General features: G+C 42.6%; 1 protein-coding gene across 1 annotated transcript; it reads left to right on the forward strand.

The window, feature by feature from the left end:
• Window positions 1–358: 358 nt before the first annotated feature.
• Window positions 359–19604, forward strand: ZKSCAN8 (zinc finger with KRAB and SCAN domains 8). Its single transcript, XM_075532655.1, has 6 exons — window positions 359–632; window positions 6425–6908; window positions 7543–7684; window positions 10464–10555; window positions 10852–10975; window positions 11639–19604. The coding sequence occupies exons 2-6, from the start codon at window positions 6489–6491 to the stop codon at window positions 12601–12603; spliced, it is 1743 nt and encodes a 580-aa protein (XP_075388770.1). The 5' UTR covers window positions 359–632; window positions 6425–6488; the 3' UTR covers window positions 12604–19604.
• Window positions 19605–25701: the final 6097 nt, after the last annotated feature.

Here is a 25701-nt window from a genome sequence, read left to right on the forward strand (position 1 = left end):
ATTATATGTATGCATATATATGTATGTATATATAACTGTGATTATCAGGAATACCTCAAGAAATAAACGCTCTAGTCTAATGGGAATTAATAGCCAAACGCAAATCCAGTTTATTAATAATATCCTAGGGATCCTTAAAGTGCACTCTCCTCCATTGCCACTCACCCACCTCTCCTGTGAACGCAGGCGCAGCCGCACTCGCACGGCTCAGTCCCGGAGGACCGTTATCTTCCAGCAAACAAAGGGGAGGGGCCTGGGGACCTGGGCGGATGAGGTAGGAAGGTCCGCCCCATCACTGCAGGTCCACAGCCAGGAGGGCGCCCAATCTCTGCGACGCGCAGGCGCTGGAGGACCCCGAACCGAAGCTCGCGGTCCTAACGTGTGGGGGCTCAGGTCTCTCCCCGTCCGACCATAGAGCGTTCAGACCTCCAGCGTTCCTAGAGAGCTCCCGGAAGTGGCTTTCGGTCGAGAGGCGTGTCGGCCGGTGCAGTACCTCCGCAGGTTGGGAAGTTAGCTACTGGAAGGGCGCATCCCAGGAAGGTTTGCGCCCCTCCTCTCACCCCGCCCTTTCGCCAGGTCGGTCTACCCTTGGCAGCCTCCCTTCCCTACCCCGGCCGCCCGTGAAGCTCGCGGTGAGTGGGGTTCGGTCGCCGGGCCTGATGAAAGGGCGCTTTGTGGCTGGCGCAGGCCCCAGGGCTGTGGCAAGGAGTCTGGTTCGAGGCCGCGCCCCGCCATGATTCGGCTGCGTGAGGTTGCCCTGTGCGGGCGCAGGCCAGACTCTCTGTCCTCAAACTTTTTGCTGGGAAAGTTGTTCTGGGGGCTGGATTTCTTCATAGCTAATCGGTTTCTAGTATTATTTGAATTGTCTTAAAGTGGCAAAGGAACCTTCTCCAAGCAATGCCCACATTCTGAATTCTTTTCACTTAGCACTTTTGCATTTCAGCCACAGTTGGGATTCCCATGAATTTATACATCTGTGTGGTTTTTTTGGAAGCCCAGTTATCTATAGAAGTCTTTCTTGGTTGCTTTAAAGTTATTCTGCCCATTTTGGCGCTTTCAGAAAAGTGTTTTGACCAGATGGTCATGCAAATGAAAATATTGATCAGGGTAATGTAGACGTAAACCATATTCACAATACTTATTTCAGTTGTTTTTAATCGAACTAGTTAAGTGTATGTAGCAGAGAAATTGTTTCAGCAAATGTACACACTGCCGGTGATTGTTGTGTTCACATGTAGGATGTGGTAGATATTAAAACATGCAGCTGAGATAATTTGAGATACCTCCACAGCCCAGTAATTGTGTCACTTACCCTTTCTTGATCAGTAAAGCTTAAAAAGTATCTTTCTTGTTTTAGTTTATTTTCAGTGTTCAAACATTTCTCAAATTAGACTCCACTTGACTGAAGGAAGAAAACTTTTGTTCCTTGCACATGTTCTGAGAAAAATGATGTTGGTAAGAGCTGAGTTGCACCTTAGTAGTTCACAGGGTTATATAGCATTTGAGAACCTGGGAAAACCTTATCAAGAAACTGCTAGGTGTTGTTTGTTTTTTTTCAGGGGACCTGGTGACACAGTGGATTAAGTGTTGGGCTGCAGTTGCAACCGACCAGCAGCTCAGTGAGAGAAAATTTTACATCCTCAGAAACTCTATGGAGTAGTTCTAGTTTGTCTTAGGGTCACAAGGAACCGTCCTATACAGTCGCTGGGAGCTAGAGTTGACTGAACAGCAATGGGGCTTTGGTTTAGGTATTCTTTTTTAAAAATAATTTTTTTGGGGGCTCGTACAACTCTTATCAAAATCCATACATACATCCATTGTGTCAAGATCATATGTACATTTGTTGTCATCATCATTCTCAAAACATTTGCCTTCTACTTGAGCCCTTAATAGCTGCTGCTCATTTTCCCCCTCCCTCCCCACTGGGGGGGGGAGTAGGTAAGTGGGGACAAGTTATGTAAGTATTTATTCCAAGGTGCTTGCCAATTTGATGTGGCTATGTATACACACAACTTGTGGGGAGAGTACACGATGTAATAATTTTGTAGCACATATCTTTGTATTCGTTTATAGGTTATAATCCTCAAAAATGGGCTACTTGAAGAGGGAAAAGACTGGAATATGGAAATTTAAATACCAAGGGAAGAACTAAGATGGGGGTGGCCTACATGTTACAGTAAAATAGAACCCTAATTGGTGACTTCCACCAGTTGCACTATTACATCTGAAAACACAACCTCTCCCCAAACAAACAAGCTAGCTGACAAAACCCTGGGAAGAAAAGAAGCTAAGCTATGAAGACTCAAGTTAGAAACTCCCTACAATCTCCCCGCCATCCCTCAAAGTGTCTCTGTCTGTTTTCTCTGTTTTATGTCACCATTGCTTGTGTTTTTCTTCATTCTCTGAAGCTTTTATTATGCATTTATCTGCTTCATTTTTACAGTGCTGCCATGTGACTCTCCTATGGATTATGGCTTCTCTGCTGAAAAGAAAAAGATTAGTGCTACAAACAAACACGTGCAAGAGGGCTATGACCACAGGCATTTAGATGCTTGCTAGATTTTATACAATATAATACATGGGCAGTAGTTATTCGGTGGTAGCATTTTCCCCAGCCAATGCACCATATGTGCAGCATTGTCAGTGAGACTTACGTGTTGCTGAACAAGTTTCAGCAGCGCTTCCATCCTAAGAAGGACTCGTAGAGAGGACCTGCTGATCTACGTGCTACCACTAGTCAGTGTAAACGTGACCAGTCACAACAGTCTAATGTCACAGCCAGTAAAGGAGATGGTGCTAGGCTGAGCAGCAGAGGGTTGCCATGAGTCAGTGACATCTGTCAATAGCAGTACAATATAAGACCATGTTTGGATTGTGTACAAAAGACTTTGCCAGGAAACTGGAGTTAAACAGTTTCAGCTGGACCAGATAACTCTGTTGTTGGACTGTGTTGTGCATCATATGTTTTTTAGCTGCATTCTGTCCCTACTAGAACTAATAGCACCACTGATCTCCCCTCCCCATTGTGATACAGATATCTCCAGACAGTTGTCCTATGTCCACAGGAAATCAACCTCAATTGAGAACCATTGAGCTAGAGTAAAGAATTCTACAATAAAATAGAATTATGAAAAAGCCACGGTAACAAAAGGGCTACATCCTTGTCTAGAGGGAAGAATAGTGATGAAAATAAAAAGACAGATAGAAAGCATTAGTCCAGTCGATGAATGGACCACATAGATCTCAGTTGTTTCCACAAACCTCAAACCAGAAGAACTGGATGATAACCAAGCTGCTACTATTGTCTGCTCCGCAAAGGATCACATTAGGAGGTCCTGCAAATAGGGCAAAATGGGGAACACGACCCAAAATAAGAGAGCAGGCTTACAAGTCAAGTCGAGACTGCTGCGACTCCTAAGATCCTGGCCCGTAGTCACTCTCCAGGCCTAGGACTGAACTTAGCCCCATGTTAAAATAATCAGTCACTCAAAATCAAGAGGGCTTAGCCACGGACAAAGTGCAGATGGTTAGGAATGGAGGAGGAATGGAAACAGGAAGTGGTATGTGATGGCACATTGTGGGATTACAGTGGATGAGTTGAAACAAAATATGTATGCACTCCATTTGATGTAAAATTGATTATATGCCCTGTAAACCTTCGCCTAATTCACAATAAAAATCCTAAAAAGAAAAAGCCATAGAACAACCTTACATATTCGTTAGAAAATGTTTCTGACAGCATTGTGGAACATGAAAAGCATAATCCATAACCCAAAGCAAGACCAGTTCCCGCTGCAGCAGCAGGCAATGATGAAATAATTTTTTAAAAGCCCACAAAGAAATGGGGACATAAAATAGGTCTCTCTACCTCCAATAACAAATACAGACACTGAGGTAAGTATTATAAAGATAGCCCCTAGAATTAATTGTTTCTATCATACAATTTAAGATAGTAAATTTCTTGAGATATTAAACTTTCTTGACAACTCTATAATGAGGAAGTTACAATTCCTGTACAAGTTTTACACATTAACTGTACCACTAACATGATTGTGTGGCACAGATAATAGAGCAAGGGAGAGGTCACATCCAATTGGGAGACATCAAGACAATATTTTATCCTGTCCTTTGAGAATAGGTAGTTTGGGCACTGGTGAAAGATATAAAGAAGGTTTAGATAAAAAGAGATGTACCATGATCATGGAATGGAAAGCAATATTGTTAAGACATTACTTATAAATTCTACACAAATCCAATTTTCAAATTTTTTTGAACAAGCTAATTCTAAAAGTTATATACAAAGTCAACAGAACTGAACTGCCAAAAACAATTTGAAGATGTGTTGTTTTCAAGGCTTAAAAAACCACAACACCCAAGACACTAATATTGGCAAATGGACATAGGTCAATGGAACAGAATATAAATTCTAGAAGTAGACTCACATATATGGTCAATTGATTTTTGACAAAAGTTATAAAGGTAAATGAATGGTGAAAGAGTAATCATTTTAGCAAATTGTTACATGTTGATCGCCCAATGACAGCTGTGTATGTGTACATCTATACTTCAAACTACAGAAAATTAAAATGGTTCTTATACTTAATATAAAACTATATGGCTTTCAGAAGTCAATCTTTGTGACCTTGGGTTAAGCAAAGCTTTCTTAGCTATGGTACCAAAAGCATAATCCCTACAAGTGAAAGTTGAAGTAGACATCAAGAAAAATTAAGAATTACTACTTTTGAGAGACATTTGTTAAATTTGCAAATCACGTATCTGAGGAGGACTTATATCCAGAATACACAAGGTCTCAAAATGTGCTAATAATAAACCTGACTTTAAATTGGCAAATGTTTTTAACATCTACTTCGCCAAAGAATATATACAGATGGCCATAGCACGTGAAAAGACATTATCGTGCAAATTAAAACCATAATGAGATACCACTAACCTTACATTAGAATGTCTACAATGTACCAAAACAAAATCAGACGCTATCAAGCACTGATCAGGATGTGGAGCAACCACAGTTTTCTTCCATTGTCATTGACTTGCAAAGTGGTGTAGCCACATCGGAAGACCTTTTCTTTTGAAGGAGTCTGGTAGTGTGGTGTTGCACAGGGCTGCCATCCATGCGGTCAGCAGTTTGAAGCCACCAGCGTCTCCAAGTGACAGAGATTGAACCTTCTCCCGCAAATGGTTACTCTCTCGGAATCCCACAGAGGGTCACTATGAGTTAGCATTGACTTGATGGCAGTAAGTTTGGTTTTCCCAATAAAATGATCTTTAAAAAAACAAACAAAACAGTTTTATAAAGTTACACTGATCTTAAGACCAGCACTTCTACTTCTTGATAGTTACCCAAATGAAAGAAAAACTTATAGCAATATAAAACTTCATATGTAGATGTTTATAAAGGCTTGATTTGTAATCAGAAATTGAAGAAATTAGACACGGGTTCTAAGTGTTGGCAGGTCATTGAAGTTTAGAGACGGAGGGCCAGTACCCCAGAGAATGGCTGGGCTACTGCTAAGGTCTACAGTGTAAGAAGTTAGCCTTGCGACAGGGAGGCAGGTGACAGGCACATGTAGTGGCGTGCCTATGAGCGAACCAGGTGCTTTCCGATCACTTCCAGCCCAGGTGAGCCCATGTGCTACAAGCCAGGACTGCATCCCGTGGTGTTTTCAAGACTGACCTTTGGGTAGTAGATCCCAGGCTTTCATTTGAAGTGCCTCTAGGCAGATTTAAAGGAATGTCCCAGCGAACCCAGTTCTTAACAGTGTATCTCCTGAGCTATATGGAAATTAGTCTCATGTTAAGAGTAAGGCAATGGGTAAAATAAAGGGAATGTTTGAGACCCAAACTGTCTGTAATCAGTTTAGTACAGCTGATGTTGGAAACTTTTAAAGGAATCGGTTGCATTGAGGACCAGCTGAAGTTAAACACAGAATTTGAGTTAGAACTTTGCCTGCCAAAGAATCTACACTGACACATAGCAACCCTATAGAACCGCCTCTGTGGGTTTCCAAATGCTAAATCTCTGTGATAGTAGAAAAGCTCATCTTTCTTCCACAGAATGGTAGGAGGTTTTGAACTTCTGACCTTGCAGTTAGTGTCCCAATGTGTTACCTGTTAGACACCCGAGACTCCTTGACTTAGACCTAGTGTACATGAGTTTCTTGTCTTCGTTTTTATTTAACCTGTTCCACACCCCCACGTAGAGAAGGCAGAAGAAAAGATTTGTTGGGTTGATTTGACCTGGTAGGTTAAAGAGGCAAGGAGTTGTTTCCAGGGTGCAGTGGAGATCTTTCAAATAGATGAACTGTGAAGCTCATGTCACAGTAGAAGCTTGTTCATATATCTTGTTACATCACTATAAACTTCAACTTGCCGTAATACGATTTATTTTCTCATTTGTCTCAAGTACTCTTGGAAAGCTCTCAAAAAGAGGTAGTGGAGACAAGCTTCCTGAACTTCTCTGGCCTTCAATGGCTACAGAATCAAGAAAGCCTTCAGCCCCACCCCCACCTGACCAGGCTTCTGAAGAGGACCTTGTAATTGTCAAGGTTGAGGAAGATCAAGGTTGGGATCATCAGGAATCTAATCTGCATCATAATAACTCTACTGGCCAAGAGTTATTCCGAGTTCGCTTCAGGCAGTTATGCTACCAAGAGACTCTAGGACCCCGAGAAGCCCTGATCCAACTGCGGGCACTTTGCCATCAGTGGCTGAGACCAGATTTGAACACCAAGGAGCAGATCCTGGAGCTGCTAGTGCTGGAGCAGTTGGTAATCATCCTGCCTGACGAGCTGCAGGCTCTGGTTAAGGAACAACAGCTGCAGAGTGGAGAGGAGGTGGTGACCCTACTGGAGGATTTGGAAAGGCAGATTGATATACTAGGGCGACCAGTAAGTAGAAGGGGCTGTGCATGTTGCGACTGGTGGGAATTCTGGGATGTGGGATGGAGGGACATGGGAATCACAGTGGGAGAATAAATGCAAAGTATTGGTTTCTGTGTCATGAGGATAAACAGAATTAGGGTATGGTATGACTTGTATTTCTAGAGTTCATTTGTGTTTGTTTTGATGGGGTGGCAGAGTAGACAGGTAAAGGATATCAGTGCATTGTTTTCCTCTGAATTGTGTTATTCCTATTTGCCAGATGGGAAACTGGTATGTGGGGCAATTAAATTACTCTCTTAGGGGCATCTAAATGGTTAGATCTGAGACCAGAACCTGTGTTTTTTGGTTGCATGCTTAGTTGTTAGTTTGGGGTTTTTTTTGCACTGAACAGCACCAGTTAAATTTCTGTCCTCTACTCTGCTTTGGGAACACAAACCATTGGATACCAGCAGAAATATTTTCCTTTGCTATTGAGCAGAAAGGATTCCTTTCTGTTCATATTCATGTACCTTATTACTCTTAGGAAGTAATGAGATTCTGTCCTCCAACATGTATCCCTTGTAGAGTGTTCTTGGGTCTCACATCACGAACCACATCTCAAAGGGATTCCCTGATGATGTAGCTTCTCTGTCGTTTCCAGGTCCCAGCTCGTGCACATGGACATCGAGCACACTGGGAGGAGGGCGTGAATTCTAAATCTGTGCCAGAGCCTCCAAGGATTCAGCCCCAACCTGCAACAACCCAGCGCAAAGCTCCAGTCCCCCAGGGGCCACGCGAGCGAGGTGAGGGGCAGATGTCATTGGGGATGAATGGAAGAAGGGCAAAGGAAAGAGTACATCGGGGACTATTTTCTACATCTAGAGAGCAAGCAACTAGAATATGTCTTTCAAACTAGTGTCATCTGGGTTTAAATGTTTATGTAGCCACCAAATATTAACTGTCAGTCCTAGGGATAAACTACTGGTTCAATCAGAAAGCATCAATAGATAGGAAAACTGGTGCTTTAACGCAACACAAGTTCGATGAGAAGCAGTACATGTACGTGCATTGAAGAATTTGGAGATTATTATGTATTCATACAATTCTATTGTGTATTTACAACATAAGCTTAAAATTATTTTTCTGATATAAAACACTATGTGAACATTTCAGCATGTGCTTCATCAAATACAGATGTTATCAATAAATTAACAACATCTAGGAAATATAACATTAATACAATATGAGGGGGTACCCACCCAAAATGGACCTTCCCCACCAAAAAAGCAATGTACTTAGATTTTTTTACAAAACAACCTTATCACCTTCAAAGTACTATCCATTACATTAATACATTTGTCAAATCTGCAATCCATTCTTGGAAACATTTTTCAAACTCATCTGTTGAGATGGCGGACAGCACCTCCTGTTTTTCTTCACCTCTTCTGCATCACAAATCCCTGTCGTTTCATGTCCCTCTTCATTCTCGGAAATAAAAAGAATTAATACAGAGCAAAGTCAGGTGAGTGGGGCAAGAGAGGCATGCTGTTTTTTGCCGAAACTGGTACACTGAGATGGCTGCATGAGCAGGTGCATTGTGGTAGCAAAACCAGTCCCCCGTCTGCCACAAATCAGGCCCTTTTTTGTCACACTGTTACACTCCTTTCAGAGCCTCTAAATAGAATCACAATCTGACCTGATGGAATGAACTCTGAAAGTACTCCAAACGCATTTTGGTCCCTTCAGGAAGTTGAAGAACGTCCAGAACAAGGTTTGTCCTCAGTCTACATTTCACTTTGTTTGAAATGAGAAAAACACTCATATACTTGAGTTCTTCCCATAGCGCTGTCCGTGTAAGCCGTCTTCAACATCATAACAGTTTCTGCGGCATTTTTCCTGTGCAGGAAACAAAATTTGACAGCCGCACACTGTTATCTTAATCAGATAACACAAAAAAACGAGGTTTGAGCAAAACGGCTTTTAGAAAAAATTCACTGTGACCCGAGAGAACCCTCCCAGGTGACACCACTGGGTGCAATAACTCAGAGTGAGTTGCTCGGTGCTCTCCCAGCAGGAAAAACATGTGCTATAAAAGCTCCTCTTCTCCCAGCACAATTCTGGCTTTCTTTGGGGTACCCCCTCATTTGTTACCCAGCCCACGGTTCATACTCATATTTTCCCAGTTGCTTCAGTGTCCTCTCCAGCCCATATTGCAAACCAGGGTCACACATTACAATTAGCTGTCATACTCTTTAGCCTCCTTTAACTTAAAATATCTCCTCAGCCTTGTTATATCTTACAGGAACATAACGGTGTAGGTCGGTTACTTTGTAGGGTGGCCCGTGATTTGGGTTTTTCTGCTATTTCTTCATGTCCAGATTGAAGTCATACTTACTTAGTAGGCACATCCCAGAGTGATGTATCCATTGCTAGGCAACAGAAGTTTATCCTGTTATTAGCATTGTTAACTTTGATGACTAGCTTAAGTTACTCTTGATAAGTCAAATCATATAAAGTTAACATTTTTCTTTAATAATTCATAAACTCGTAGAAAAATCATCTTGAATGTATGTAGGTGTATGGCTCCTCAACATACTTGTGTTACTTATAGCGCTAGTATCTGGATTTTTTTGTTTGTTTTGTTTTGTGGATGACTTTTGATTGAACCAGTGATTATTAATATGGTTAGAAATGGTGATCATCCTTTTTATATTTATTTATTTTTTAATATATGTGCTTCTGAAACAAGCACTTTTATTTTTTTGTTGTTGCTTTTTTTTTCATTGTAAGAGAGATTCTCATATCCCCATTAAATATTTTACTTAATATAGACCCATACTTTTTATATTTTGTAAATATAAAGTATATATTATGATGCTTAAATTATCTCATGTTTGGCCAGAGGAAACCCCCACCCCCACCCCAATCTCTCACTTTTATCCTTTTGACATGTCTTTGTCCTTTTTCCCAATTTCTTTACTTGGAGAACAAATTGCTCAAGTCGCTTTTTGTACTGCACTTTGAATCTTTTTATTTATGCACTTTAGAGTAGCTTATTCATCATGAATATATTCCTCATCCGAAAAAGAAGCATAGAAACACTTTTCAATAGATAATGTGATTGTCCAAAAGCTTTTTACCTAAAACACAATAGTCTCTGTTAATTTCAATAATAAACTGCCTAGTATTTGTAGGAAATAAACACTGGGAGCTAAGGCAGATATCTCAGAAAGGTAATAAAGTTTATAGAAATGGATTAGCTCATATTCTGTTTACCAAAAATTCTGAAACTAAAGGAATACTGTACACAAGCACAAGTAAGGAAGTAGCTTTGGTGTTAGTGCAGAAAGGGACACCAGTACATCTTTTTTGATGCTTAACTTCAAATGGTAAGATACAAGTGCAGTGCAGTTGGTTTGTTGGACACTATAGATAAAGAGTCCAAGGTGTCAGCATGCCATACACAAATTGTCTGGCCTGGTTGTCAGCTAAAACATGAACAATTATGGAATGCGTTAGTACTGGCTGCCTCAGCCACAGGTTAGACCTGGGTTGATTCATAGTTCCCCTCTCTTCTCTCAGCTACTTGTACGTCTCAGAGCCCTACCCCTTCACAGAAAGGAAGCTCTGGAGACCAGGAAATGGCAACTGCACTTCTCACAGCAGGGTTCCAGGTGAGTGTGTTTCTTCTCACTGAAACCTCCTAGCTCTGTTTGGCAATGTTTTTCTGCCTCATGGCCTGTTTATAGCAGAACTCACCTAAGAACTTGCCTCACATTGCTTTGCACAGGGACCAATGATCCTTGATTTTCCAATAAATCCGTTATGATTTCCTCTTCTTTCCATCCACAAAGATTCCTTTACACTCTATGCTTTCTCCCTCCAATCCTCTCCTGGCTGTGGTGGGTCTCTTTTACACTGGCTCTGTGGACAGTATCCGTCCCCAAATGGGAATCTTGTTTTGTTTCAGACTTTGGAGAAGATTGAAGACATGGCTGTGTCCCTTATCCGGGAGGAGTGGCTTCTTGATCCATCCCAGAAGGATCTGTGTAGAGATAATAGGCCAGAGAATTACAGAAACATGTTCTCCATGGGTAAGGAGAGCTATGGTGCTTAGTGTTAAGATTGTTTATGTGTTTCATTTTGTATGTCTATGGGTAGCTGTGGGCTTTATGAACTTTTTTTGGTCCTCGAATCTGGTGTTTACCTAACAGCGTGTAACCAGGTATTGGTCTCTTTGCCCATTGGAAATCAGTATCTCTCTACTGCTGAGTACACACTTTCCTTCTCCCAGTGTCCTTATGTAGATTTTCCTCACTTGGGTCTCTTGTGCGTCCTTTCCTTGAGTGACTTCTCAGGGCATTTGCTCATTTTCCCCCACTCGTTAGATCTTTAATGTTCCCACATTCCTTCCCACTTTCCAACTTCTGCGTCTCCGTAGGTGACCCCGTTTCTATTTTACTCTCCTTCCAACAACACTTTTCTCATGGCACCTCTTCCCTGGTTTTCTTATGATACTTCTTGACTTGCTCATACCTCCCTATATGATGAAGCCATTTTGGAGACATACAAGGGAGGACTTCAAAAGTTGGTGGGAAAATCCTATTATCTCTTAATTTCATTTTTTTCATGAACTTTTTGAAGCTCCCTTCATAAATTTTACCTACTTTCTTTTTTCCAGTTCTCCATTCCTTTCTCCTAGTATAAAGAATAGAAAGTAACAATGATTTGATATTTTATTACATATTTTTTTTCAGGTGGTCAAACCAAGAATGAGAACAGGGAATTAGCTTCAAAACAGGTAATATCTTCTGGAATCCAACAACATGGAGAAACAGCTGCCAAATGCAACGGGGATGTTAGCAGGGGACTTGAACATGGAGAAGCCAGCGACCTCCTGGGCAGATTAGAAAGGCAGCGGGGAAATTCCACACAAGAAAGACGGCATAAATGTGATGAATGTGGGAAAAGCTTTGCTCAGAGCTCAGGCCTTGTTCGACACTGGAGAATCCACACGGGGGAGAAACCCTACCAGTGTAATGTGTGTGGGAAAGCCTTCAGTTACAGGTCAGCCCTTCTTTCCCATCAGGATATCCACAACACAGTAAAACGCTATCACTGTAAAGAGTGTGGCAAAGCCTTCAGCCAGAACACAGGCTTAATCCTGCACCAGAGAATCCATACCGGAGAGAAGCCATATCAGTGCAATCAGTGTGGGAAGGCCTTCAGCCAGAGTGCAGGCCTTATCCTGCACCAGAGAATCCACAGTGGCGAGAGACCTTATGAATGTAATGAGTGTGGGAAAGCTTTCAGTCATAGCTCTCACCTCATTGGACATCAGAGAATCCACACTGGGGAGAAACCCTATGAGTGTGATGAGTGTGGGAAAACCTTCAGACGGAGCTCACATCTCATTGGTCATCAGAGAAGCCATACTGGTGAGAAACCCTACAAATGCAGTGAATGTGGGAGGGCCTTCAGTCAGAAGTCAGGCCTTATTGAACATCAGAGAATCCACACTGGAGAAAGACCCTATAAATGTAAAGAATGTGGGAAAGCATTCAATGGGAACACTGGCCTCATTCAGCATCTGAGAATTCACACTGGAGAGAAACCCTATCAATGTAATGAATGTGGGAAGGCCTTTATTCAAAGGTCAAGTCTCATCAGACATCAGAGAATCCACAGTGGAGAAAAAAAATACGAATCTATCGGAGTTTAGCAAAACCTAAAGTTTGTAGTTTGAATATTATTCAGCACTTAAGACACCACATGCTGGTGAGCTTTGTTGGTGTAGAAAGTATGTCCCATAATTACTTAATCTAGTGTCAGAATTTATACTGGTGGCAAAGTTAGAGTAGCTCTTGAGTAGTTTGGGCCCAGTGCCTTGATTGGATTAACTATGTTGAGAGGTGTCTGAAGGAGTGAAGCGCCATTGGCCTGATAAATCCTTTACAAACGTCAAATTGCATTAGCTGCTTGATGTGGCTCAAGACACTTGCCTTTTTCTTTTGGGAGAGGCTACTCTTCCGGTTTCTGCTTCTTTACATACTTTGTGATCTCAAATTTATTCCCCAAGAGGTGCCCTTGTGCCCCTCGTCTGATATAAGATACTGCTCTAGAGTTCTAAGCAGCCTTAGTGTGAGGCTTATATTTATATTTAGCTTTCTAAGATCTTAGTAGTAGGGAAATTTTTATAGACGTTTATGCTTGTGTACATTTTACTTTATTCTACTGTTACTTGTAGTCGGTGGAATTCCATAATCCCATGCAAACTCAGAATGCTATATTTTTAACAGCACTCCAGTATTTTTCTTCATATACCACCTTTACTGACTCCACTGAGTCACTGAACGTCATATCGCCAACCCCAGTTCCAGTCTCTGTGTCAGCAAAGGAGATGGATGCCTTAGTGATGGTTATGGGGCTGATACAGAGAATGAGGTGAGTGGAGATGTGGTGAGCTTGGAGACTTACACCTCTCAGTGACTGGGACTTTTCATCTCTCCACTGTAAGCCCTGGTACAAATAGATAACTCGCACTAGCCTATATATGGCTTCACATGAGGGAAAGAGGAGACAGCAGTGCTTAAAGAAGACATTAAAGTCCATGCAAAGACTGTCCCATTGCAGTACTGCTCACTTAAGTTCCTATCAGCCTGTGCAAGCCACCTGACTGGATTTTCTTTTACTTTTCACTACCCTGGGCACACTTCGATACATGGTCTCAGCACCTCATTTTATCATTCTCCCGTCTGTTTCTTGCCATTACCTTTATAACTTTTTATCCACAAAGATAATTCTGGTGGCAACCAGCATCGGTAATCCTTGGCTGTAATTTACCAGCATGAGTCTCACCATCACCAGGCATTGTATTTCATCTTTGAGACTCAGTATACCAAAGAATGCAATGTAAAGAATGGACCTAGTTTTAAATAACATGCCAGAATTGTGTGTCCAAAATTGGGCAGTTATAGGACTACATAAATGGAATGCTGCCAGAATTTCATGTTTCATAAACTGCAAGAGAAGCGTTTATATAATCATCAAGTCATATCTCAATTTTGGACACTTCATTACCCAGTTATTTTCCAGACTTAGAATTAAGTAGCTTTTGGCTCATTTCAAAATCATTTCAAAAAGTAGAAATTGGAATGGGCCCCACTAAACATCTCCTAAAGAATCTGACATTGGTTTTGAAGAAAGTTCTAAGAGTGGTAACCCAGTTCACACTGTGACTATAAGGCACATTAAGATGTTTATTTAAAATGTTATCTCATGATGGATATTTTAAAAATTTAGTCACAAGATTTTACAAGTCCGAAAGTCCACTTCCATTGAGTCCATTCCAACTCATACTGACCCTATGTAGGGTTTCTAAGGCTGTGAATCTCGAGTAGACAGTCCTATCCTCCTCCCTCAGACCCGGCACATGGCAGTTAGTGCATCATCAGGCCTCCTGATTTTACACCAGACCTCCACAATTTGGATCATAAGTTCTCTTCCTTTGACATTCCCCTTCACCCCCATCTTGACCAGTAAGATGAATGTCAAGGTTATCTAAATGTATTTGATTATTCCTTATAATCTTGGTTAACTTTGCTAAAATAATTTATTTCAGTTGTCTTATGTTTTCTTAACCCTTGCTTTTAAAAAAATCATTTTATTAGGGACTCATACAACTCTTACCACAATCCATACATACATCAATTGTGTAAAGCACATTTGTACATTCACTGCTCTCATCATTGTCAAAACATTTGGTCTCCACTTAAGCCCCTGGCATCGGGTCTTCATTTTTTTCCCCTCCCTCACTGCTGCCCACTCCCTCATGAGCCCTTGATAATTTATGTTGTTATTTTGTCATATCTTGCACTGTCTGACATCTTCTTTCACCCACTTTTCTTTTGTCTGTCCCTCAGGGAAGAGGTTATATGTAGATCCTTGTAATTGCTTTCCCTTTCCACCCCACCCTCCTTCCACCCTCCTGGTATCACCACTCTCACCACTTGTCCTGAAGGAGTCATCTGCCTTGGATTCCCTGTGTTTCCATTTCCAATCTGTAACTTGCTCATTTTTTTTTAACATATAAATTATTCCTTATTCTGTTGTACTTGAATTTCAAGAAATCAGAAACAAGTAATTCTAGTTGTCTATCATTGTGGTCCTGTTTCAGTTGTGCCTTACCCTCTGTGGGCTAGTCCTACCTTGTGTGCAGATAATACATAGGATGGGTACATTGTCAGGGAAAATACATGTGTACATATACATGTAAATATACATGTGTATACATACTGTAGAGGAACAGTTATCTTTGATTGCAAGGCAAGTTCTGTTAGCAGAACAACATTAAAATGACTAGCTGTACCAGCTAATTCAACTAATGTCTCTTTTTGGGTCAGAAACATGTAGCCTAATTACTTAAATCTCAAAATTATCAGAAACTCATAGGGCTGGGGGTGGGCATCAAGAATAGAACCAGAAGGACTGTTGTTATCCTGAGGTGAATGTGAGAAAAGACTTTCAAGGAACTGTTATGGCTTAGCACATCTGTAGAAATAGGCGAGTGGTACTCTACAGCCATATGTGTTAGTCTGGGTAAACTAGAGAAACAAATCCACAGAAACTCATGTATAAGAGAAGAATTTTATATATAAGTGTACTTTCAAAAACATCCCAATCCAGTCCAAATCCATAAGTCCAACATTAGCCCATATGTCTGACATCAATCTACAAAGTCCTCAATCTTCCAGAACACGCAATGAAGCCGACTGCAGGAGGAAAGCCAAATCAGTGAGCGTGTAAGCATCTCAGTGCTGGCAGGGATCTCCACATGGCTGTTCCAGCACCCAGGACTGCATCAGGGTAGATTCATGTGGGTTCTCAGGGATTCTTGCAGGAAGTGAGCCTTGCTGGCTGAAGCAGGGAACTGGCCAAGGCAGCCGCACACTGGTCCAACCATCAGAAAATAAGGTACCGGAGAACTAGAAGGGTGAGGCACACTGTGCCATTTCTCCGCCTTTCAATTAATCCCACGTGAGTTTATCAACCAGGTTGGCACAATAAACCTTAACTATCTCACCATACCACCCTGAATGTGCCCCATCTCATCTAATCTACAAAACTAAGCAGGCTTGGGCCTGGTTCATACTTGGATGGGAGAAAGAGGCAAGTAGTATAAGACAGTAGAAAAGGGCTGATTTCTTTAAAGACAAAAAAGTCTATTCATAGTCCTTAGTTCTCATAGCCCTAAAATAGTATTGGTGAAACCTTATTTTGAGCTCCTAACTACAAATGCTCAAATTTATTTTTACTTAAATTTACAAGCACTAAGCTCCTTTATTCTACAGGAGTTCTCCCCAAATTGGTTTCTTCTCTCATCCCTGGCTTCTTATATTAAGACCTCATAAGATAAGGTGGTGGTTCCATAACTCAGCTGTCATCTGAATTAGTCCTAGGACAGGTGTCTTAAGTTTCAGGGTTTGGCTTTGTTTGTTTTTAGTCAGTGAAGCAAGGTGGCAGTGCTAGCATGTGGTAAATCCCCATATGTGGTAGGCAGTGTTCTGTATAGAAACAAAACCAGGACACTTAGGTATATGGGTAAGTTTATATAGCACTAAGGATTATAACAAGTTCACACAGCAGTGCAGAGCGACTGAATAGTTAATATACTGCTGAAGGTCCTTCAACTCGCTCTGCCTGCTGGTTCAAGGTCAAGGGAACAGACAGCCAAGTTTGCCCACAGGCAAGACAAGTAGAGACAGCAACAGCAAGAAACAGAGGTTGAGGTGGCAAGGGAGCATAGTGAAGCCTCAAGAAGTATGGCAAAGCAGTTCTCGTTGGAACCACAAGCAGTGTGCACACGCCAAGGTGGCATGATCCATGCAGCACGTGGTTGAGGCAAAAGACGTGCTCAGGCAGCAGAGTGCCGGGTCCGATCACCAGCGAGAAAGGGGCCTTGGAAAGCCATTTATCTTGTTGCCTCCCATCATCCTGTGACCTGATTAAACTGCCCACATGTTCCTGTGGAAGCCTAGTTGGCACAATAAACATCACACCAGCTCTAGATAATAATGGCTGACATTTATGAAACATTTATCATATGCCAAGCCCTATGTTAAACATTTCTTGTTCTTATCATACATCTCTCTTTATAGATGAAGAAACAGGCTTGGAGGGTTGAGTTGATTGTGCAGCTGGTAAATGATAGAACTGGGATTCTAACCTATGTGGTCAGATTCTAGAGCCAGAACTCTTGGCCACAGTCTCTAATGACCACTCAAACCCTAGATGGCTGCTTTAAAAATATGTGTCCCTTGTCATGAGATAACTAGGGAAGAAAATGTGTAATACAGTGCAAATCCATTTGAATGATTGGAAAATGCATTTTGGGGTATAATATCTTTCAAAAAGCTCTGGCCATCAAGTGGATTCCAACCTACAGTAACCCTCTAGGACAGTGTAAGACAATTCCTGAGGGTTTCTGAGGCTCTGAATCTTGACAGAAGCACACTGCCTCATCTTTCTCCCAGGGAGCTTCTGGGGGGTTCAAATCCCTGACCTTTGGGTTAGCAGCTCATTGACAAATCCGCTGTGGCTCTGGAGCACCTTTTGGAAGTACTAGAAAGCTAAATTGTATAAAACAAGTTTAAAGGAGTGACTGGCAGGATAACGCAGTGACTTGTAGAGTTAAATATAATTTTCTCTAAACTGCATAAGAGAAGGTCAGATTGTGAGTAGAAATGAAGTGTCGATGTACAAGGACTGCAGAAGAACAGTTAGGATGATAAATACTAAGTTCATCTATAGCAGAGGTGAGGAACCTTCTGTCAAGGGCCATTGGATATTTATAACGTCATTTGTAGGCCGTATTAGACATTTAATTAACTTACCCCCAATGTGATGGCTGGAAATGCTTCTCTTTGGTGAGGCATGTGATGTTAGCTGGTATTGATTTTAAGTCCACCGTGCAGCCCCGTGTTAGGCCAGATTGACAAGAGAAACAAATCCAGTGACACTCATGTATAAGAAAGTTTTATCTCAAGAAGTGTTTATATATGGAGAAAACAGCCCAGTCCAACTCAAGTAAAGTACTTAAGTCCGATACTAGTCCATAAATCCCTCTAGAGACACACAGCCACATGCAATGATGCAGAATGCAGGAAGAGCCCGTGCTGGTGGGTGCAAAGTCATGTAGCTCCCATGGCGGTGGGTGCCTCACTGGGCTCTGGCAGCAACCAGGGTCAGCCAGCAGGAAGGTGAAGGCAGAGAGGGGAGGTTCCCAGGACCCTTCTTATGTGAAGGCTACACCTACAAAGGCACCATCAGACCGTGATCTGATTGACAGGTTTAACTCCACCTGTACCCTTTTATGAAGAACCTTAAGCCCCATTGCCTATTTCTAACTACCATTCTGTTTCTCCACGAACTGATTCTTCCACCTCTTCCTCATTAATCTATTCTTAAAGCTTTTCCTTTTGGAGACTTATAAGCAACACTCCACAAAACTGTCTTTAGAATTTCCTTTTCCTCGTTAACTTTCTCGATCCCTAAATGTGTCATACTATTCAATATCCCTTACATCTCAGGAATTTTCTTTTGAGTTGGAAAGAATCCTATTAGGTCCCCTCCCTTTTTCCCCCCTTCCAATTTGTGGCATTCTTTTATTGAATTTTTTCCCTCTTCCTCACAGAATAATCCTCATGTCTTAATTTTATTCACTACTTTTTCTATACTCCTAGTTATCCATATTGATTAGTTACGTTTACCTTCTGTATTTGAGTAACTTAATGTTCCCCACCTTGTCAAGCATCATGAGACCTGTAGAACCTTTTGTAGGTACCTACACAGCTTGGCATTTGGAAAATGCACTCCTCTCTCTTCTCCAAACTCTGCTTTCCCTTTAAGTGTGCATTATTGCTTCACTTCTTCACCCTGAACAGAATTTACGATTCCAATCTTAGAGTGGTCTTCTGATCTTTTTGTGCCTTCTATTCTGCATGTCCAGGATTCTTGCTAAGGCGATCCAACATTAGGCATTCTCCATGAGGCTGGATGTTGTTTTACATTTGCTCGCTCCCCGCATTGCCCTCCCTACAGGTCTGCATTAGCGGAGGGTTGGGTTACCGTGATGTCTGGCTTTCCTCACTCTTGCAGATATCTTCCAGCATGATCCTCAAACTCCATTTTCATCATCTTATTCTCTCTCAAGAATGCCTACCAGGTAATTCCTAGCAGAAAAATGGTTTTCCAGGTTCTACATGCTTAATCTGCCTCAGCACTCTAGCAAGTTCCTTTGATTTATCGTCTTCAAACTCCCTGCGCATTGTCTCACATGCCCTTGCCTCTGTACTTTCTTCGTCTTTTCCCTTTTGCTTGGGTTGCTCTTTGACCCCAGTTGGTATTCATCATTCACTCCCTTCAAAGCTTGGTTTTTTTTGTGCTTGCAGAGAGAGCTCTCCGTGACTGACTTCACCTCTCATTCTGTGCTGCCTTAGCCACCTGCCTTTTCACATTTTAGTTTGTACTGTGATCCATGCACTTATTAATGTGTCGCTTTATAATTATTTTTTAGTGTTCTGTACTATAGTTTTACATTTGTATTTATTTCCAAAATTAAATTGTAAGCTCCTTGAGGGCAGGAATAACTCCTACATTTGTATCCCGGTGCCCCATAGTGCCTAGTATAATGCTGAGCGCACAGTAGGCATTTAATAAATGTTTGTTGACTTATTGTGTGGGTTGTTTATAGTGTTATTTCAAGACCTTTTCAATGATATGTATATCTTCTTGCTACATTGTGTGCTCAAGAAGTACAGAACTATTTTTAAAGTATGGAGTATATACTAAAAAGTACAGCTAAGAATAAGGCCAAAACGCCAATACTAAGTGGATGTGACTAAGAAGCTGAAATAGGAAGTTCTTCAGTTATTTGACTAGAATTATATAGTGATAAAAGGAAAGGGAAAAAGTGGGACGCTGCAAAGGAGTACCGGGTTAAAATTATGATGGGAAGAGGCCGTTGTGTTTAGAGTGCGATCAGTGGTTCTCAGCGAGGCATGGTAATGTCTGGAGATAGTATGGGCTGTTTCATTAGTGAGGCAGGGTGCCACCAGCACCCAGTGCGGATGGAGTTAAAGACCAGGAATGCTGCTAAACCGTCAATGCACAGGGCTGGAACATAAGACTCCACGCTCACTGCCATCAAGTCCATTCCAGCTCATCGTAACCCCAGATGACAGAGTGGAACTGCTGCTGTGGGTTTCTGAAAGTATAACTATGGGAGAAAAAGTCTCATCTTCCGAGGAGTAGCTGGTGGTTTCAAACTGCTGACCTTATGGTTGGCAGCCCAGCACATAGCTCATTACACCACCAGGGCACCAGGGCACAGAACTATAGACATTTGGGGCAGGCCAATTCTTATACTGAGTGCACAGGACAGACACCCCCAATGAAGCACTGCCCTGCTCCCAATCTCTAGTGCTGAGGTTGAGAAACCCTGGCCTAGAGAATGGAGCACAAGGATTTCCATTCTTAAGTTTGGTTGGGCCAAATTTCAGGAGAATCCTAAATGTGCATGTGTGTTGTGGTTTGTAAGATCATAAAAACAGGAGGTGTTAATGATTGGAGTTGGTGCCAGTGTGTCCAGGTGATGACAGAACTAGAGACAACATTGTCTATGTAAGACATCAGATCTGCCACCCTTTCTGTGCCAGGACAAGAAGGTATGGAAGGAGTACATGTCTAGTTTCAGGTGACCACATTAGGGTATATTCCCTTAACATTCAGTGTCAAGCACTAGGGGCTATCTTAGCAAGCTGCTTTAACTTGGTAAGAATTGTGCCTTGGAGACAACACCTAAGTCTATACATTCTCTTGAGCAACCACTCTTTCACTGTTCTCTCGTTGCTTCACAGCGAACCTATAAGACAGGACACAACTGCCCTTTTGGGTTTCTAAGACTAGCTCTTTCAAACTGAAAAGCCAAGCTCTCCCATCAAGTCCGTACTGACTCGGGGACCCCATACAGCCAGGTACAACTTCCCCTGTGAATTTCCAAGCCTGATTCTTTATGGGAATAGAAAGTCCCATCTTTCTCCATTGGAGCAGCTGGTGGGTTTGAATTGCTGACCTTGTGGTTAGCAGCCCAGTGTATAACTACTACACCACAAAGGCTGTCTTGACAAGAGTAATTATCAACTCAGCAAGGACACCACAAGCCAGAATGTCATTTTGCTGAGTAAAACCTGTTTCTGCTTCCAATATTGTTAACATGTCAGTCGAAGAAGGTCATCTAGGTAGAAATGAGTTTTCCTAAATTAAATAGTTTTAAAATAGACCTTTTAACATCCAGCCAATGCACCTCAAGGCTAGCCACTACCCATCAGTCACTGGAGGCCGCTTGTTGCTACAATGCAGGACAGGTTTCATTGAGGCTTCCAGACTCAGTCTAGGATGAAGGCTTGCCAGTGCACTTCCTAAAACCAGCCAGTGAAAAACCCTGTTGAACACTGGTCTGATCCACAGCTGATCTTGGGACTTGCCCTGGCTCAGCAGTGATTGGTTACATTGTGTATGGAGGGGCTGTGAGTTGGGAAGAGCGCAGCTAACAGTCTCCTTTTGTAGCTCAGTCCTACTTCAACAGCTTTAGAAGGGATCAATCCCAAAGTTAGAAAATCAGTTTAAATGTGTAATGCACCAAGGAAAGAATGACATTCCTCTGTTGTATTTCATTACCCATAACCTACGAAAGTTAGATTTGGCAGTGAACTTCGAGGGCCACTTGGCTTACTTGCACTAACTCATGTTAATGGTGTGGGTGGCGAGAATCAGGTTTCACAAGGCTTTACCCACTTCATTTTTTTTTTACTTGTATTCTCCCACGTCTGACTTTTCTTATTGTATGTTTTAAATCCGTTCCCTGTCGTGGAAAGGGCCCATTTTTGTGCATTCTGCCCAAATGCAACTTGCCAGCAAGGACTCTCCTTTTGGGGCAGTGGATTATAACCTTGGTCTTTGCTGCTGACCGCACATTCAATGTCACAGCTACAATGTGTAGCCCTGCCTGGTGTGTCTGGGGGCAGCACATCTTTCCAAGCAAAGAAGAAAACCGCAAACAGTTGAAAATACATTCTACACACAAAGACACACACACACACAAGTCCCACTGCCATTGGGCAGATTCTGACTCATAGCAACCCAGTGCTGCTTAGAGTTTCAGAAGCTGTAAATCCTGAAGGTAGTAGACAACCCCGTCCCTAAATCAGCTGATGGGTTTGAACTGCAGACCTTCCAGTTAGCAGCCAAATGCTTAATCAATAAGCCCACCAGGAATCCTTTAGAGAAGTATTCAAACCCACTGCCACCGAGTGGATGCTGTCCACCCAATATAGCTACCCAAAGCTGTGTACATCTTCATAGAAACAGAATTTTATGGTACAAAAGAGACCTCAAATCACAAATATAATCTAACGGGAGCATTTGTGAAGTCTGAAACCGGAGAAAAGACAAAGACACATTTGAATGAGGGGACCCATTAGCAGGAAGTCATGATGACACCCAAGGGTTTGGCTAGATTCAGAGACTTAGGGATGGTGGGTGGTGTGGAGCACAGCAAAAGAAACAAAAAAGCCAAATGGCGGTGAATCAACACATCACAGTTACAAGTAGGACCACAGAAGCAGGAAGGGACTATGACTGAGATACATACATTATGTTAGGAGAACGTACAAGATGGACTCAAGGCAGTCCGGATGCGACTCAGAACCACAAGATCCTAAAACTCTAGCTTCCATTAAGGACACACCCCGGTGGATCCCAAAGGCTGTGGACTTTCTCCCTGGTCCTGCTCCAGGAGTGAGAGCCTGAGGGCAAAGCTCTGCATGTTTCAGGTTAATGGTCACAAGAAAGTCAAGGGAGGTTGAATTTATGTGGAGGCCCACAAATGGATTTAGGATCTCCACCATAAACCATGGCCTTTTGAATGTAATCTCTAACACAGCAGATGGCTTCATCTGTCTCCCTCAGAGGGGCTGGTGGGTTTGAACTGGTCACCTTGAGGTAGTTAGCAGTACAAAGGTTTGCCAGACAACACCACCAGGGCTCCTTTGAAATAAGTGTTCTAAAACTAAGCCCATCGCCATCAGGTCGATGATTCTGACTCATGGTGACCTTGTGGCTGTAAATGGTTATTGGAGCAGACATCAAGATCACCAACATCTCCCTGGGAATAGGATCTACCACCTTGGAAACCCAAATGGGCCAGGTCTCCTTTCCCTCAGAAGTCACTTTTCCACCCCAACCAGGGCCAGAGCCACTTCGCAGCAACAGTGATGCTGTTTTCTAGTTGAATTATCTCCCACTTACCCCAACTCTGCTCTAGCTCAGCAGTGCTCAGAAGCTGTGCTGAGGAAGTGAGGCATGGGATTGGGCAAATTCGCTCCTGACTTGACCTGGCTCTTTTTTCATGTCTGCAACTCTCCGTGGTTCCTGAGACAGTGATGGCACTCTTGGCTTTCTATTTGAATAAAGCAATGTTCTTTTTACAAAAACATTCCTGAAGAGGAGGCCCTCAAAAGGACTTTTCCTGAGTCACAGACTCTCCTGATGCTGTAAAGATGCACGGAGCTGGTTTTGTTGGATTCTGATACTTGGCGACCTCCTGTCCACGCTCAATGAACTGAGGCCAAACATGTCTAGGAGTAGTTCACACCAGCCTGCTGCGGAGCACCAGAACTGGCGGTCGGTGCAGCATTCTGAGGGAAGGAAGGGGAATGGTGGCCAAAGTTGGAGGGTTGGGAGAGTGAGTTGGATGAACCCAGACAGAACAGCAGATGTGAAGGGAAGTGGTACTATTGATTAAACATCTTTAAAACTCTTAGCAATTTCTCTTTCTCTTTTACTTGATTTTAAGCATGTAAGGTGTCCTAGTGGCATAAGTGGGCATAAATGCTCAGCTTCTACTTGACAGTTTCCAGATGGGTACCCATCTCCCACTGCCATTGAGTCAGTGCTGATTCACATAGATCCCCTGTGGGTTTCTGAGACTGTTTATGGGAGTACAAAGTCCAGTCTTTCTCCCACAGAGCTGCTGGTGGTTTTGAACTGCCAGCCCTGTGGCTCACAGCCCAATGCATAACCACTCCACCACCAACTTTGAAAAACACCTACCCAGAGTTGTTATAAGGATTACATGAACAATGCAGGGCACATAGGTAGTGCTATCTAGATATTTGTTTTAAATATTTTTCTCCTACCTCCCTAGGGCTGTCTGGTTCTGCTTTTATACGGATTCTTTCATGAAGCTAGGCACTAGCTTTTGTCCAGATCCTAGCTCTTGCGCACAGGAACTAATCTGGTAAGAACAGTGAGCTCTGGGAACAGCGTCCACTCAGGGACACACTGTGGGCAGGCCCTTCCCACTGCAAGGGGGTTCCTGTGAAAGTGACCAGCTGCTCTGCGGAAGGAAGGGACGCCATGGTCTTCCCTAAAGACCCACAACCTTAGGAACGGTTCAGGACAGTCCCATTCTGTCTTAAGTCTCTAGGAGGTGAGTGACCTTCTCTACAGTGGGCCTCTCTTTCATTTTGGGGTTGATATTCTGAGAAGGCTCAGGAAGGAAGGTGACTCAAGGAAAATAACTTTGTTTTCTAGCTAATGGCATCAGGTTGTGTCTTTATGGATGCTTAATGTTGTAACTGGGTGAGATCACGCCACTATATTAATAATTAAAGCCGTTATTAAACAGCTAGACTGAGAGTAAGCTAGCACCTGGAAAACCTTTTGATCCAGAACAAAGAAATTCCAAACTTCTTATACTTTAAAATAAGGGGAGGGATATTCTAGCTGTGACATTCAAGGGGAGGGATATTCTAGCTGTGACATTCTTATCAGGTTGGCAGGGTAACAGGCCTGGTAGGGAAGAGCCCAGCTGCAGGTGCTAACTCAAGACAGTGTACAGTTCTTGCTAGTTGGGAAGGTATGGTTTGGAGACATCTCAGAAGAGTGAAGGTCTTATTGGGAGAGCAGGGAGAGGGAAGAGGAGAAGGGGGACTAACTGCTAGCAGGAGTGAAAGGCAGTCTGAAACAAGATGGAGTTCCTCATGTTAAGCTAGGTGTCTACACTGCTCAGTGTCTGTGATGTCCAGACTTAATTTTTGCATTTTATATTTATCTTTGACTTTTCTTATGGTATTTTTGGTGGTTTATTTGTTTCACCTCACAAGAATTTTGATTTTTTTTCAAGGGTAAATTTTTATTAATCTTTTCATTTAAGGCTTTGGATTTGGGGTCATCATTAGAAAGGTCTTCCTTATTTTAAGTTTATAAAAGACTTCTCCCACATTTTCCTCTAGTGCATTCATTATTTCATTTATAAATTTTATTTATAAGTTGTTCTGTAAGGTCTCTCTCTCTGGGACTAGATTTCAGCCTCGGTCCTTGGCTCCGCGCGAAAAAGATTTCACGCCGAAGCTGGGCTCGTGATCCAAGTGAGTTTAATGAGAGTTAAAAGAAACTTCAGGTTTTACGCGGCACCCATAGGATTCCTTTGACCGTGCGGCCTGGCAGAGACTGCCCCAGGTACGCAAGGATCTCTCTCCTCCCTAGAAGATGACCAGACTGCCCAAACAAGCCCAGCCCCTCTCCCTTCCGGTCCCTGCCTTTTCAAGGGTTCCCGGGGGAGGTGTAGTGAATGACCCCAGGTCGATCCCATTGGCTGAATTGCAGTCACCTGGCCCAGGTTGGCTGCTCCAGGTGTAACACCCATCTGGGCCCACCGGCGGGAAAATCCAGCTTTGTCCTTTGCTGGCTCTCCTGGGCA

The sequence above is a fragment of the Tenrec ecaudatus genome, chromosome 1 (genome assembly GCF_050624435.1).
Source record: "Tenrec ecaudatus isolate mTenEca1 chromosome 1, mTenEca1.hap1, whole genome shotgun sequence".
Classification (NCBI taxonomy): Eukaryota; Metazoa; Chordata; class Mammalia; order Afrosoricida; family Tenrecidae; genus Tenrec; species Tenrec ecaudatus.